This window comes from Lethenteron reissneri, chromosome 66 (assembly GCF_015708825.2).
Source record: "Lethenteron reissneri isolate LAM-NWPU_2019-01 chromosome 66, ASM1570882v1, whole genome shotgun sequence".
NCBI lineage: Eukaryota > Metazoa > Chordata > Hyperoartia > Petromyzontiformes > Petromyzontidae > Lethenteron > Lethenteron reissneri.
The window spans coordinates 1,204,281-1,216,656 of NC_083844.1; the positions used below are offsets into that span (position 1 = coordinate 1,204,281).

The 12,376-nt window shown below is 54.2% G+C and overlaps 1 protein-coding gene across 1 annotated transcript in view; it reads left to right on the forward strand.

Annotated features, from left to right (window-relative positions):
* Window positions 1–711: 711 nt before the first annotated feature.
* The window catches only part of LOC133359758 (dynein axonemal heavy chain 1-like), a 43,273-nt gene continuing 31,608 nt past the window's right edge, over window positions 712–12,376 (forward strand). The window contains exons 1-7 of the mRNA XM_061578289.1: window positions 712–910; window positions 2,138–2,308; window positions 3,545–3,724; window positions 4,818–4,994; window positions 7,442–7,630; window positions 11,274–11,404; window positions 12,017–12,161. Of these exons, the coding sequence (XP_061434273.1) occupies window positions 800–910; window positions 2,138–2,308; window positions 3,545–3,724; window positions 4,818–4,994; window positions 7,442–7,630; window positions 11,274–11,404; window positions 12,017–12,161 (1,104 nt within the window). The 5' untranslated portion in view covers window positions 712–799. The remainder of the gene's footprint in view (window positions 911–2,137; window positions 2,309–3,544; window positions 3,725–4,817; window positions 4,995–7,441; window positions 7,631–11,273; window positions 11,405–12,016; window positions 12,162–12,376) is intronic.

Below are 12,376 nucleotides of genomic sequence, written 5' to 3' on the forward strand. Positions count from 1 at the left end.
GTGGGGGGGGCACGGGACAGGTGGGGGGCAGGGACAGGTGGGGGGGGCAGGGACAGGTGGGGGGGGGGGCAGGGACAGGTGGGGGGGGGGCAGGGACAGGTGGGGGGGCAGGGACAGGTGGGGGGGGGCAGGGACAGGTGGGGGGGCAGGGACAGGTGGGGGGGGGGCAGGGACAGGTGGGGGGGGCAGGGACAGGTGGGGGGGCAGGGACAGGGGGGGGGCAGGGACATGTGGGGGGGCAGGGACAGGTGGGGGGGCAGGGACAGGTGGGGGGGGGCAGGGACAGGTGGGGGGGCAGGGACAGGGGGGGGGGGCAGGGACAGGGGGGGGGGCAGGGACAGGTGGGGGGGCAGGGACAGGTGGGGGGGCAGGGACAGGTGGGGGGGCAGGGACAGGTGGGGGGGCAGGGACAGGTGGGGGGGCAGGGACACTGGGAGGCTGGGTTCAACAATGGGTCTGGGCATCTGTCTGTCTCTCTGTGTCTCTGTGTCTCTCTCTGTCTCTCTGTGTTTCTGTGTCTCTGTCTCTCTAACTCTGTCTCTGTGTATCTGTCTCTGTCTCTCTCTGTCTCTCTGTCTCTGTGTCTCTCTGTCTCTCTCCATTTCTGTCTCTGTCTTTCTCTGTCTCTCTCTCTGTGTCTCTGTCTCTCTCTGTGTCTCTGTCTCTGTCTCTCTCTCTCTCTGTCTCTCTGTGTCTCTCTGTGTCTCTGTGTCTCTGTGTCTCTCTCTCTGTCTCTGTCTCTCTCTCTGTCTCTCTGTGTCTCTGTCTCTGTGCCCAGGGTCCGAGGGCGGAGGCTCTGATGCGATCGTCGATGGAGCGAGGCCGCTGGCTCTTCCTGCAGAACTGTCACTTGGCGCCCAGTTGGATGCCCACGCTGGAAGCCCTCGTCAGCGGCATCGAGCCGGACAAGGTGAGCCCGTGCCAGGCTAGGTGCATGAGGTCACGGGACAGACCCAGAAGGTGTCTATGGGATGACTGCTGTGCCAGGCTAGGTGCATGAGGTCACGGGACAGACCCTGCAGGTCTCTATGGGGATGACTGCTGTGCCAGGCTAGGTGCATGAGCAGAGGAGGTTACGGGACAAACCAGCAGATCCTGTGTCTGTCCCCATGTCTCTGTGACTCTGTCTCACAGTCTGTGGCTGTGTGTCTCTGTGTCTCTGTGTCTGTGTCTCTGTGTCTCTGTGTCTCTGTGTCTTTGTGTGTCTGTGTCTATGTCTCTGTGTCTGTGTGTCTGTGTCTGTGTGTCTCTGTGTCTCTTCCTATGTCTCTGTGTCTCTGTGTCTCTCTCGGTGTCTCTGTGTCTCTGTGACTCTGTGTTTCTGTGTCTCTGTGTCTTTGTCTGTGTGTCTCTATGTCTCTGTCTCTGTGTCTCTGTGTCTGTCTCTGTCTCTGTGTTTCTGTGTCTCTGTGTCTCTGTGTCTCTGTCTCTCTGTCTCTGTGTCTCTGTGTCTGTCTCTGTGTCTCTGTGTCTGTCTCTGGGTCTCTGTGTGTCTGTGTGTCTCTGTGTCTCTGTGTGTCTCTGTGTCTCACCAGTGTGTCTCTGTGTTTCTGTGTCTCTGTGTCTCCGCAGGTCCACCGAGACTTCTGTTTGTGTGTCACGAGTCTGTGTGTCACCAGTCTGTGTCTCTGTGTCTCACCAGTCTGTGTGTCTGTGTCTCTGTCTCTGTGTCTGTGTCTCACCAGCCTGTCTCTGTCTCTGTGTCTCTGCAGGTCCACCGAGACTTCTGTTTGTGCGTCACGAGTCTGTGTGTCACCAGTCTGTGTCTCTGTGTCTCACCAGTCTGTGTGTCTGTGTGTCTGTGTCTCTGTCTCTGTGTCTGTGTCTCAGCAGCCTGTCTGTGTCTCTGTATGTCTGTGTGTCTCACCAGTCTGTGTCTCTGTGTGTCTCTATGTTTCTGTGTCTCTGTGTCTCTGTCTCTGTGTGTCTGTGTCTCACCAGTATGTCTGTGTATCTCTGTGTGTGTCTGTGTGTCTGTCTGCAGTTCCACCGCGACTTCTGTCTGTGTGTCACGAGTCTCCCCAGTCCCCACTTCAACGTCTCGCTGTGTCTGTGTCTCACCAGTGTGTCTCTGTGTCTCTGTGTGTCTCTCTGTGTCTCTGTCTCTGTGTCTCTGTGTCTCTGTGTCTCTCCCCAGGTGCACCGTGACTTCTGTCTGTGTGTCACGAGTCTGCCCAGTCCCCACTTCCCCGTGTCGCTGCTGCAGAACTCCTCCAAGATGGCGCTGGAGCCTCCACGTGGCGTCCGCAGCAGCCTCGTAAAGGCCTTCGCAGGCCTCAGCGAGGACTTCATCTCCTCCTGTGCCAAGGTGGGCTACTCACCACCACTCACCACTCACCACCACTCATCACTCACTACTCACCACTCAGCACCACTCACCGCTCACTACTCACCACCACTCACCGCTCACCACCACTCACCGCTCACCACCACTTATCACTCACCACTCACCGCTCACCACCACTCACCACTCACCACCACTCACCACTCACCACCACTCATCTCTCACCACTCACCGCTCACCACCACTCACCGCTCACCACCACTCACCACTCACCACCACTCACCACTCACCGCTCACCACTCACCACACTCCACCACTCACCACTCACCACTCACCACCACTCACCACCACTCACCACTCACAACCACTCACCACTCACCACTCACCGCTCACCACTCACCACCACTCACCACTCACAACCACTCACCACTCACCGCTCACCACCACTCCTCGTGAAGGCCTTTGCAGGCTTCAGTGAGGCCTTCATCTCCTCCTGTGCCAAGGTGGGCTACTCACCACCACTCACCACCACTCACCACCACTCATCACTCACCACCACTCACCACTCACCACCACTCCTCACCACTCACCACCACAAACCACCGCTCACCACTGCTCACCACTCACCACCACTCACCACCACTCACCGCTCACCGCTCACCACCACTCATCACTCATCACCACCACTCACCACCTGTCTCTGTCTGTGTCTCTGTCTCTCTGTGTCTCTGTCTGTGTCTCTGTGTCTATCGCTGTGTCTCTGTGTCTCTGTCTGTGTCTCTCACTGTCTCTCTGTGTCTCTGTGTCTCTGTCTGTGCAGCCGACGGAGCTGAAGTCTCTGCTGCTGGCTCTGTGCCTGTTCCACGGCGTGTCTCTGTCTGTGTCTCTGTGTCTCTGTCTGTGTCTCTGTCTGCGTGTGTCTCTCACTGTGTCTCTGTCTGTGTCTCTGTCTGTGCAGCCGACGGAGCCGAAGTCTCTGCTGTTGGCGCTGTGCCTGTTCCACTGCGTGTCTCTGTCTGTGTCTCTGTGTCTATCGCTGTGTCTCTGTGTCTCTGTCTGTGTCTCTCACTGTGTCTCTGTGTGTGCAGCCGACGGAGCTGAAGTCTCTGTTGCTGGCGCTGTGCCTGTTCCACGGCGTGTCTCTGTGTCTCTCACTGTCTATCGCTGTGTCTCTCTGTGTCTCTCACTGTCTCTGTGTCTCTGTGTCTTTGTCTGTGTCTCTCACTGTCTCACTGTGTCTCTGTGTCTCTGTGTGTACAGCCGACGGAGTTGAAGTGTCTGCTGTTGGCCCTGTGCCTGTTCCACGGCGTGTCTCTGGAGCGCCGCCGCTACGGGCCGCTGGGGTTCAACGTCCCATACGAGTTCACGGAGGGTGACCTCAGCATCTGTGTGAGCCAGCTGCACATGTTCCTGGGAGAGTACAGCAGCGTCCCCTTCAAGGTACCCGCCACCACCAACACCTACACCACCTACACCATCACCTACACCACCTACACCATCCACACCACCACCACCACCTACACCACCAACACCACCTACACCACCACCACCTACACCACCACCACCTACACCACCACCTACACCACCACCTACACCATCACCTACACCACCACCACCTACACCACCACCCCCTACGCCACCACCCCCTACACCACCACCTCCACCACTTACACCACCACCACCACCTACACCATCACCAGTGGCAGCCCCAACAGTCTGGAACGATATCCCTCTGCACATTCGCAGCATCACCTCAATCGCCTCCTTCAAGAGACACTTAAAAACTCACCTCTACAATCACGCGCTTTCGAGCGACTCTGAGCTTGGCTCCGCGCCTCTGAGTTACGGCCACTACGTCTGCAAATTTGCGCGCGTTACAAATTGAACTATTATTATTATTACCACCACCTACACCACCACCTACACCATCACCACCCACACCACCACCTACACCATCACCACCCACACCACCCTCACCACCACCACCTACACCACCACCCACTCACCGACTCACTCACTCACCCCACCCACTCACTCACCCACCTACCCACCCCACCCACCCACCCACTCACCGACTCACTCACCCACCCACACACCCACCCACTCACTCACCCCACCCACTCACTCACCCCACCCACCCACTCATCCACTCACCCACCCACTCACCCACCCACCCACTCACCCACCCACCCACCCACTCACCCACCCACTCACCCACCCACCCACCCACTCACTCACTCACCCCACCCACCCACCCACTCACCACCCACCCACTCACTCCACCCACCCACCCACCCACTCACCACCCACCCACTCACTCACCCCACCCACTCACTCACCCCACCCACTCACTCCACCCACCTACCCACCCACTCACTCACCCACCCACCCAATAACCCACCCACCCAATCACCCACCTACCCAATCACCCACCCACCCTCCACTGCCACCATCATCACCACCACCACCACCACCATCTTACACCATTATGGTCACCGGCGGTTACCTCTGCGGTTGCCTTGGCGACCGGCAGGTGCTCAGGTACACGGCGGGGCAGATCAACTACGGTGGGCGCGTGACGGACGACTGGGACCGCCGGACACTCTGGGAGCTGCTGAGCCACTTCTACAGCCCCGAGAGCCTGGACCCCACACACAGCTACACCGAGTGTGGCACCTACAGGCAGATCGCCTCCAACACTGAGCTGTCGGTGAGTAGTACCACTACACACTCACTCACCTACACACTCACTCACCTACACACTCACTCACCTACACACTCACTCACCTACACACTCACCTACACACTCACCTACACACTCACTTACCTACACACTCACTCACCTACACACTCACTCACTCACCTACACACTCACTCACCTACACACTCACTCACCTACACACTCACTCACCTACACACTACACACTCACCTACACACTCACTTACCTACACACTCACTCACTCACCTACACACTCACTCACTCACCTACACACTCACTCACTCACACACTCACTCACTAACCTACACACTCACTCACCTACACACTCACTCACCTACACACTCTGGACCCCACACACAGCTACACCGAGTGTGGCACCTACAGGCAGATAGCGTCCAACACTGAGCTGTCGGTGAGTAGTACCACTACACACTCACTCACCTACACACTCACTCACCTACACACTCACTCACTCACTCACCTACACACTCACTCACCTACTCACTCACCTACACACTCACCTACACACACACTCACTCACCTACACACTCACTCACTCACCTACACACTCACTCACCTACTCACTCACTCACCTACACACTCACTCACCTACACATTCACTCACCTACACACTCACTCACCTACACACTCACTCACCTACACACTCATAAACACCTACACACTCACACAACAACAACAACCGCCATTCGCCACTGAGTGGCGGTGATGTCACCACGACGCTTGTGCCAGGCCATGTGCACCTTGAGGCCACGTGAAGTGTCGAACACCCGCTGGCATGAGGTCACGGGGCAGACCCAGGTGCCACGGGTCGACTGAATGAGATGACCGAGATGACTGGCTGATGCACCACCTGTACCCCCTACTGTGCCAACTTGCTGTGCTTTAGCCACCCGGCGCTCCGCTCGTTGTTGTGAGTGTCGCTCCTCCGCCCTCTGTTGTTTTGGAGGGCGACTGCCTCCAACTGCCCAGTAGCAGCGTCTTCACGTGCCTCCTCCACATCCTTCTGTACCACGTCACTCCATCTCTTCTCTAGCCCGTGCCGCGCCCATTTAGCCCCCTCGATCCGGCCGAACAAAAGCTGTTTAGGTATGCGGTGGCTGGGCATGCGGGCTACATGACCCAGCCAACGCAGCCTTGCCTGTCGGAGGTGCTCACCGAGGGGACTTTGTCCAGATCTTTCAAGGATTTGTGAGCTCATCGCACAATCCAGCCTGGTTAAACCCAGGATTGATTGTAGGCAGACCAGCCTAAATGTTTCTAACTGGCGAAGGTGTTCCATTAGGGGGTCTGTGTTTCGCAAGCACACACCTACACACACCCACACACCTACACACACCCACACGCTCACACACCTACACACACACACCTAGTCACACAAATCCGGGGGTATATGATCTCTATCTGTGTGTGGGTGTAGTGGATAGTAGTGTAGTGTATAATAATCTAGTGTAGTAGTGTGGTGTATAGTAGTGTATAGTAGTGTATGGTAGTGTATAGTGTAGTGTATAGTGTATAGTAATGTGTGTGTGTAGTATATAGTGTATAGTAATGTGTGTGTACTGTATAGTGTATAGTAATGTGTGTGTGTAGTGTATAGTGTATAGTAATGTGTGTGTGTAGTGTATAATAATGAGTGTGTAGTGTATAGTAATGTAGTGTATAGTGTATAGTAATGTGTGTGTGTAGTGTATAGTAATGTAGTGTATAGTGTATAGTAATTTGCGTGTGTTTGTGTAGTGTATAGTAATGTAGTGTATAGTAATGTAGTGTATAGTAACGTGTGTGTGTAGTGTATAGTAATGTAGTGTATAGTAATGTGTGTGAAGTGTATAGTGTATAGTAATGTGTATAGTGTATAGTAACGTGTGTGTAGTTTATAGTAGTGTATAGTGTATAGTAACGTGTGTGTAGTGTATAGTAATGTGTGTGTGTAGTGTGTAGTGTATAGTAATCTGTAGTGTATAGTGTATAGTAGTGTGTAGTATATAGTAATGTGTGTGTAGTGTATAGTAATGTGTGTGTAGTGTATAGTAATGTGTGTGTGTAGTGTATAGTGTATAGTAATGTGTGTGTGTAGTGTTTAGTGTATAGTCATGTGTGTGTAGTGTATAGTTTATAGTAGTGTATACTGTATAGTAATGTGTGTGTAGTGTATAGTGTATAGTAATGTGTGTAGTGTATAGTAATGTGTGTGTAGTGTATAGTGTACAGAAGTGTGTGTAGTGTATAGTGTATAGTAATGTAGTGTGTAGTGTATAATAGTATGTAGTGTATAGTGTATAGTAACGTGTGTGTAGTGTATAGTGTATAGTAATGTAGTGTATAGTGTATAGTAATGTAGTGTGTAGTGTATAGTAATGTAGTGTATAGTAATGTAGTGTATAGTGTATAGTAACATGTGTGTGTGTGTGTGCAGGGCTACTTGCAGTACGCCCGCAGCCTGCCCCTCACAGACTCCCCGGCCGTGTTTGGGCTGCACCCCAACGCCAGCCTCACACTGGCGCACAGCGAGGGAGCGGCGCTGCTGCTGGCGCTGCTGCAGATGCAGCCGCAAGACGCCGCTAGCGCTGCCGCTGGTGGTGGCGTTGCAAAGTCACGCGACGAGGTGACGCAGTCGAGCACAAACACGTACAACATACACTACACTATACACTACACTATACACTACACTACTATACACTACACTATACACTACACTATACACTACACTACACACTACACTATACACTACTATACACTACACTATACACTGCACTGTACACTACACCATGCACTACTATACACTACACTATACACTACACTATACACTACACTATACACCACACTATACACTACACTATACACTAGGAGGTTATGGGACAGACCCTGCAGGTGCCATGGGTTGGCTGCTGTGCCAGGTTAGGTGCAGGAGGAGGAGGTTATGGGACAGACCCTGCAGGTGCCACGGGTTGGCTGCTGTGCCAGGCTAGGTGCAAGATTAGGTCATGGGGACAGATCCAGCTGGTGCCATGGGTTGACTGATTGAGATGGCAGATTTACCACCTGTTCCCCCTACTGTGTGTATCTCTGTGTGTGCATCTGTGTCTCTGTGTGTGTATCGACTTGTCATCTGTAAGATGCGCCTGCCATACTTCCACTCCGGTGGACCCCATTGAAACCCATAGTGGCCTGGTCTCAGCTAGCTGTTGAAAGTTGCAAGCGAGAATTTCATCATCGCTTGCAGCTGGGGTTGGCATCGTCCCCCACTCCTCCTGATGTCGAGAGGAAATGGGCGAGGTTTAGGACTGTGGCTCATGCAGCTGCAATGGCTGCTTTGGGTACACGGTCCAGACCTCCTCCGACACCCTGGCTGACAGAGGAGGTGTTCAGGCTGGCTGAGAAAAAGCAACAGGCCCACTGTCATTGTCAGCAAATGAGGAGGCTTACCGCAGCCTTCATTAGCAGATTCGTATAGCCGTGCGGCGCTGCAAGGATGGGTGGTGGGCAGCGGTTGCTGAGGAGATGGAATCTGCCTCAGCAGCCCGCAATCACAAATACATTTTTAATTCCATCAAAGAAGTAACTTGCAGCGCCTCACCTATCTCCATCCTTGAGGAAAGAGTGGTAATCTGATCTCCGACCCCCAGGAACAGGTCTGCAGGTTTGCAGAGATTTTCTGTGAGGTCTTGAGGGAGGGGAATTCCCTCAGCCCAGACAACATCATGGGGTAAGGTGGGGACGACCCTGCTGGGGCTGCTGTGCCTCAAATATTGAGAAAAGTAGCCACCCCATCTGAGTGGTTGGCTGAGGTGCCATCTGTAGAGGAAGTGAGAGGGGCGATCCGGAGTCTGAGACCAGGAAAAGCACCGGGCAGAGAGGATCACCCAAGCAAAATGCTGAGGGAGGGTGGCGTTTGTGCACAGACTGCCCTACATGACATCATAACAACAGTCTGGACCACTGGACGGGTTATGCAGGATTGGAAGGATGCCCTGGTGGTCCCCCTCTTTAAGAAGGGGGACCGCACAGACTGTAGGAAAAACGCCAGGCAGAGACATGTTGAGGGAGGGTGGCATCTGTGCGCAGACTGCCCTAGATGACATCATCACACCTGTCTGTACTGTAGTGAGCCCAAAGGCGAGTGAGAGCTGTTACTTGAGGCAACAGTTTATTTAACAACTCAATGCAAGGTCCCTACTATCAGCAATATTTTGCTGTCTTTTCTTGGATTTTCTGTTTGCACATAGTCATTTAAAGATGTTTTCTTGTGCATGTTTTTGTTTTCTGTTTGTTGTGGTTACACCCGATTCAAGAGCCAAATGGCTCACAGGGCTATACCTAATAAATTAACTTGAACTACTATGAAGGGCAACCGCCCCTTACACCTGCTACCTGGGGAGGTAATGGCCTCCGCGCTATCGTGCCTCCTAACACTGGGGCCCAGAACCAGAGACATATAGACAGACATATAATCAGACAGATATCACAGAGATACATAGAGAGAGACAAACACAGGCACACAGAGAAACCACGCCTCTGTGTCAAGGCCTTAAATAGAGAGAGGGGGCGGGAGTGGAGAGAGAGGGAGGGGTTAGAGAAATTAGCATGTCAATGAATGGCACGGTGAGTGGCACGGTGCAAAAGCTTGAGAAAATTAGGAGACCTGGAGAGAGACACGCAGTGGGGCCCACTCGACACTCAGCCCTCTGGCTAGGGACCCTAGGGGAGGCCATCCTGACCCGACCCAGCCAATGTCCTCGGCTCCCAGCCACTGGCCCACTCAGTCCAGGCCCTTAGAAGGACAGCAGGTCTGGGGGTCTACCCAGCGTCCGACCGCTGTCTCACTCAGTCCAGGCCCTTAGGACAGCGGGTCTGGGGGTCTACCCAGCGTCTAACTCTAAGCTCGGTCTTCAGTCTCCGGCTTCGGGACGACTGCCGAACCCGTTCAGGTGTCCGTCTTTTAGACACCTCCCCCCAGGGTCTCTCCGGCCCTGGCCACGCCTCCCTTCCGGGGTGTTCCAGGGGATCCTAGAACAGTCCCCCAGCCACCCTCCTGGGGTCTGGGGAACCTCGGTGGCCCACATTTCACCCCCTACTGACGTATGTCCGCTAGTGCAGGTAGGTGCACCGTGTGTTCATGGCGTTACAGTGCCACAGGACATGCTCCGCAGGATTGGAAGGATGCCCTGGTGGTCCCCCTCTTTAAGGGGAGCGGTAGTGTACCGGTTAGCGCTACGCTGCGCTACGAACCTGGGGACCCGGGTTCGATTCCCGCTCACGGCCAACACCAGTGACGATTATCTGAACCGGTCCAGGGCCTCCCCTAGGTCTACTCGGCCTCAAATGAGTACCTGGTGCAGTGTGTAAATATGGCCACCCACCCCCTCGTGTGCCGTGCCGGCCTTTATAGGTGCTCGCTTACAGCACTTTGTGAATAATGTGTGTGTCTCTGTGTGTCTCTGTGCATATATCTCTGTGTGTCTCTGTGTGTCTCTGTGCGTATATCTTTGTGTGTGTGTCTCTCTGTGTCTCTGTGCGTATATCTTTGTGTGTGTCTCTGTGTGTCTCTGTGTGTCTCTGTGCGTATATCTTTGTGTGTGTATCTATGTGTCTCTGTGTGTCTCTGTGTGTCTCTGTGTGTCTCTGTGCGTATATCTTTGTGTGTGTATCTGTGTGTCTCTGTGTGTCTCTGTGTGTCTCTGTGCGTATATCTTACTGTGTGTGTCTCTGTGTGTCTCTGTGCGTATATCTTATTGTGTGTATCTATGTGTGTCTCTGTGTGTCTGTGTGTCTCTGTGTGTCTCTGTGTGTATCTATGTGTGTCTCTGTGTGTCTCTGTGTATATCTTTGTGTGTGTATGTATCTGTGTCTCTGTGTGTCTCCGTGTGTCTCCGTGTGTCTCTGTGTGTCTCTGTGTGTCTCTGTGCGTATATATCTGTGTGTCTCTGTGTGTCTCTGTGTGTTTCTGTGTGTGAATCTCTGTGTGTCTCTGTGTGTATATCTTTGTGTGTGTCTCTGTGTGTCTCTGTGTGTCTCTGTGCATATATATTTGTGTGTCTCTGTGTGTCTCTGTGTGTGTATCTCTGTGTGTCTCTGTGTATCTATGTGTGTCTCTGTGTGTCTCTGTGTGTGTATCTGTGTGTCTCTGTGTGTATATCTCTGTGTGTCTCTGTGTGTCTCTGTGCGTATATATTTGTGTGTCTCTGTATGTATCTGTGTGTCTCTGTGTATCTCTGTGTGTTTGTCTCTGTGTGTCTGTCTCTCTGTAGGTGGTGGAGGAGGTGGCTAGGCGCGTTCTCGACGAGGTCCCGGTGCCGCTGGCTGAGCGCGAGCTCGTGGAGAAGTTCCCCGTCCGCTACGACGAGTCCATGAACACGGTGCTGGTGCAGGAGGTGCTGCGGTGAGTCACAGCCACAGTCAAAGCTCCCCCAGGTAGCCTCGAGCAGGCCTGGAGGGGGGGCAAGTGCCGTCAGTAGCACGCGGCACCTGTGAAGTAGACAAAGGCAAAGCTATTGGATCAAGGGCGCTGCGGTGGCTGGGAAATGTTAACTACCTCGCCTGGTATGCAGGAGGTCGTGAGTTCGATCCCGACCCTGACAATGCCTGCTGCTGTATTTGGAGTTTGTGTGTCTCCCTCATCATCATCACGGTGGCCAGGAGATGTTAACTGCCTCGCCTGGTATGCAGGAGGCCGTGGGTTCGATCCCGACCCTGACAATGCCTGCTACAGCATGCAGGACCCGTGTCTCCCCGTGTCTCCCCACGTCTCATCCCCACATCTCCCCGTGTCTCATCCCCACGTCTCCCCGCGTCTCCCCACATCTCCCCGTGTCTCATCCCCACGTCTCCCCGCGTCTCCCCACATCTCCCCGTGTCTCATCCCCACATCTCCCCGTGTCTCATCCCTGCGTCTCCCCGTGTCTCATCCCCGCGTCTCCCCGTGTCTCATCCCCGCGTCTCCCCGTGTCTCCCCGCGTCCCCCCGTGTGTCTCCCCGCGTCTCTGCCGTGCAGCTACAACCGTCTGCTGGAGGCTGTGCGCTGCAGCCTGCAGGCCCTGCTGCGTGCTCTGCAGGGCCTCGTGGTGATGTCCTCCGAGCTCGAGTTGATGGCTCACAGCCTGTACACCAACGCCGTGCCAGCACTGTGGCAGGCCAAGGTCAGTCACCACGGAGACACCACGGAGACACCGCGGAGACACGGAGACACAGAGAGACACAGAGAGACACAGAGACACCACGTGGACACGGAGACACCACGGAGACACGGAGTCACAGAGAGACACCACAGAGACACAGAGACACCACAGAGACACCACAGAGACACAGAGACACCACGGAGACACGCAGACACAGAGAGACACAGAGAGACACC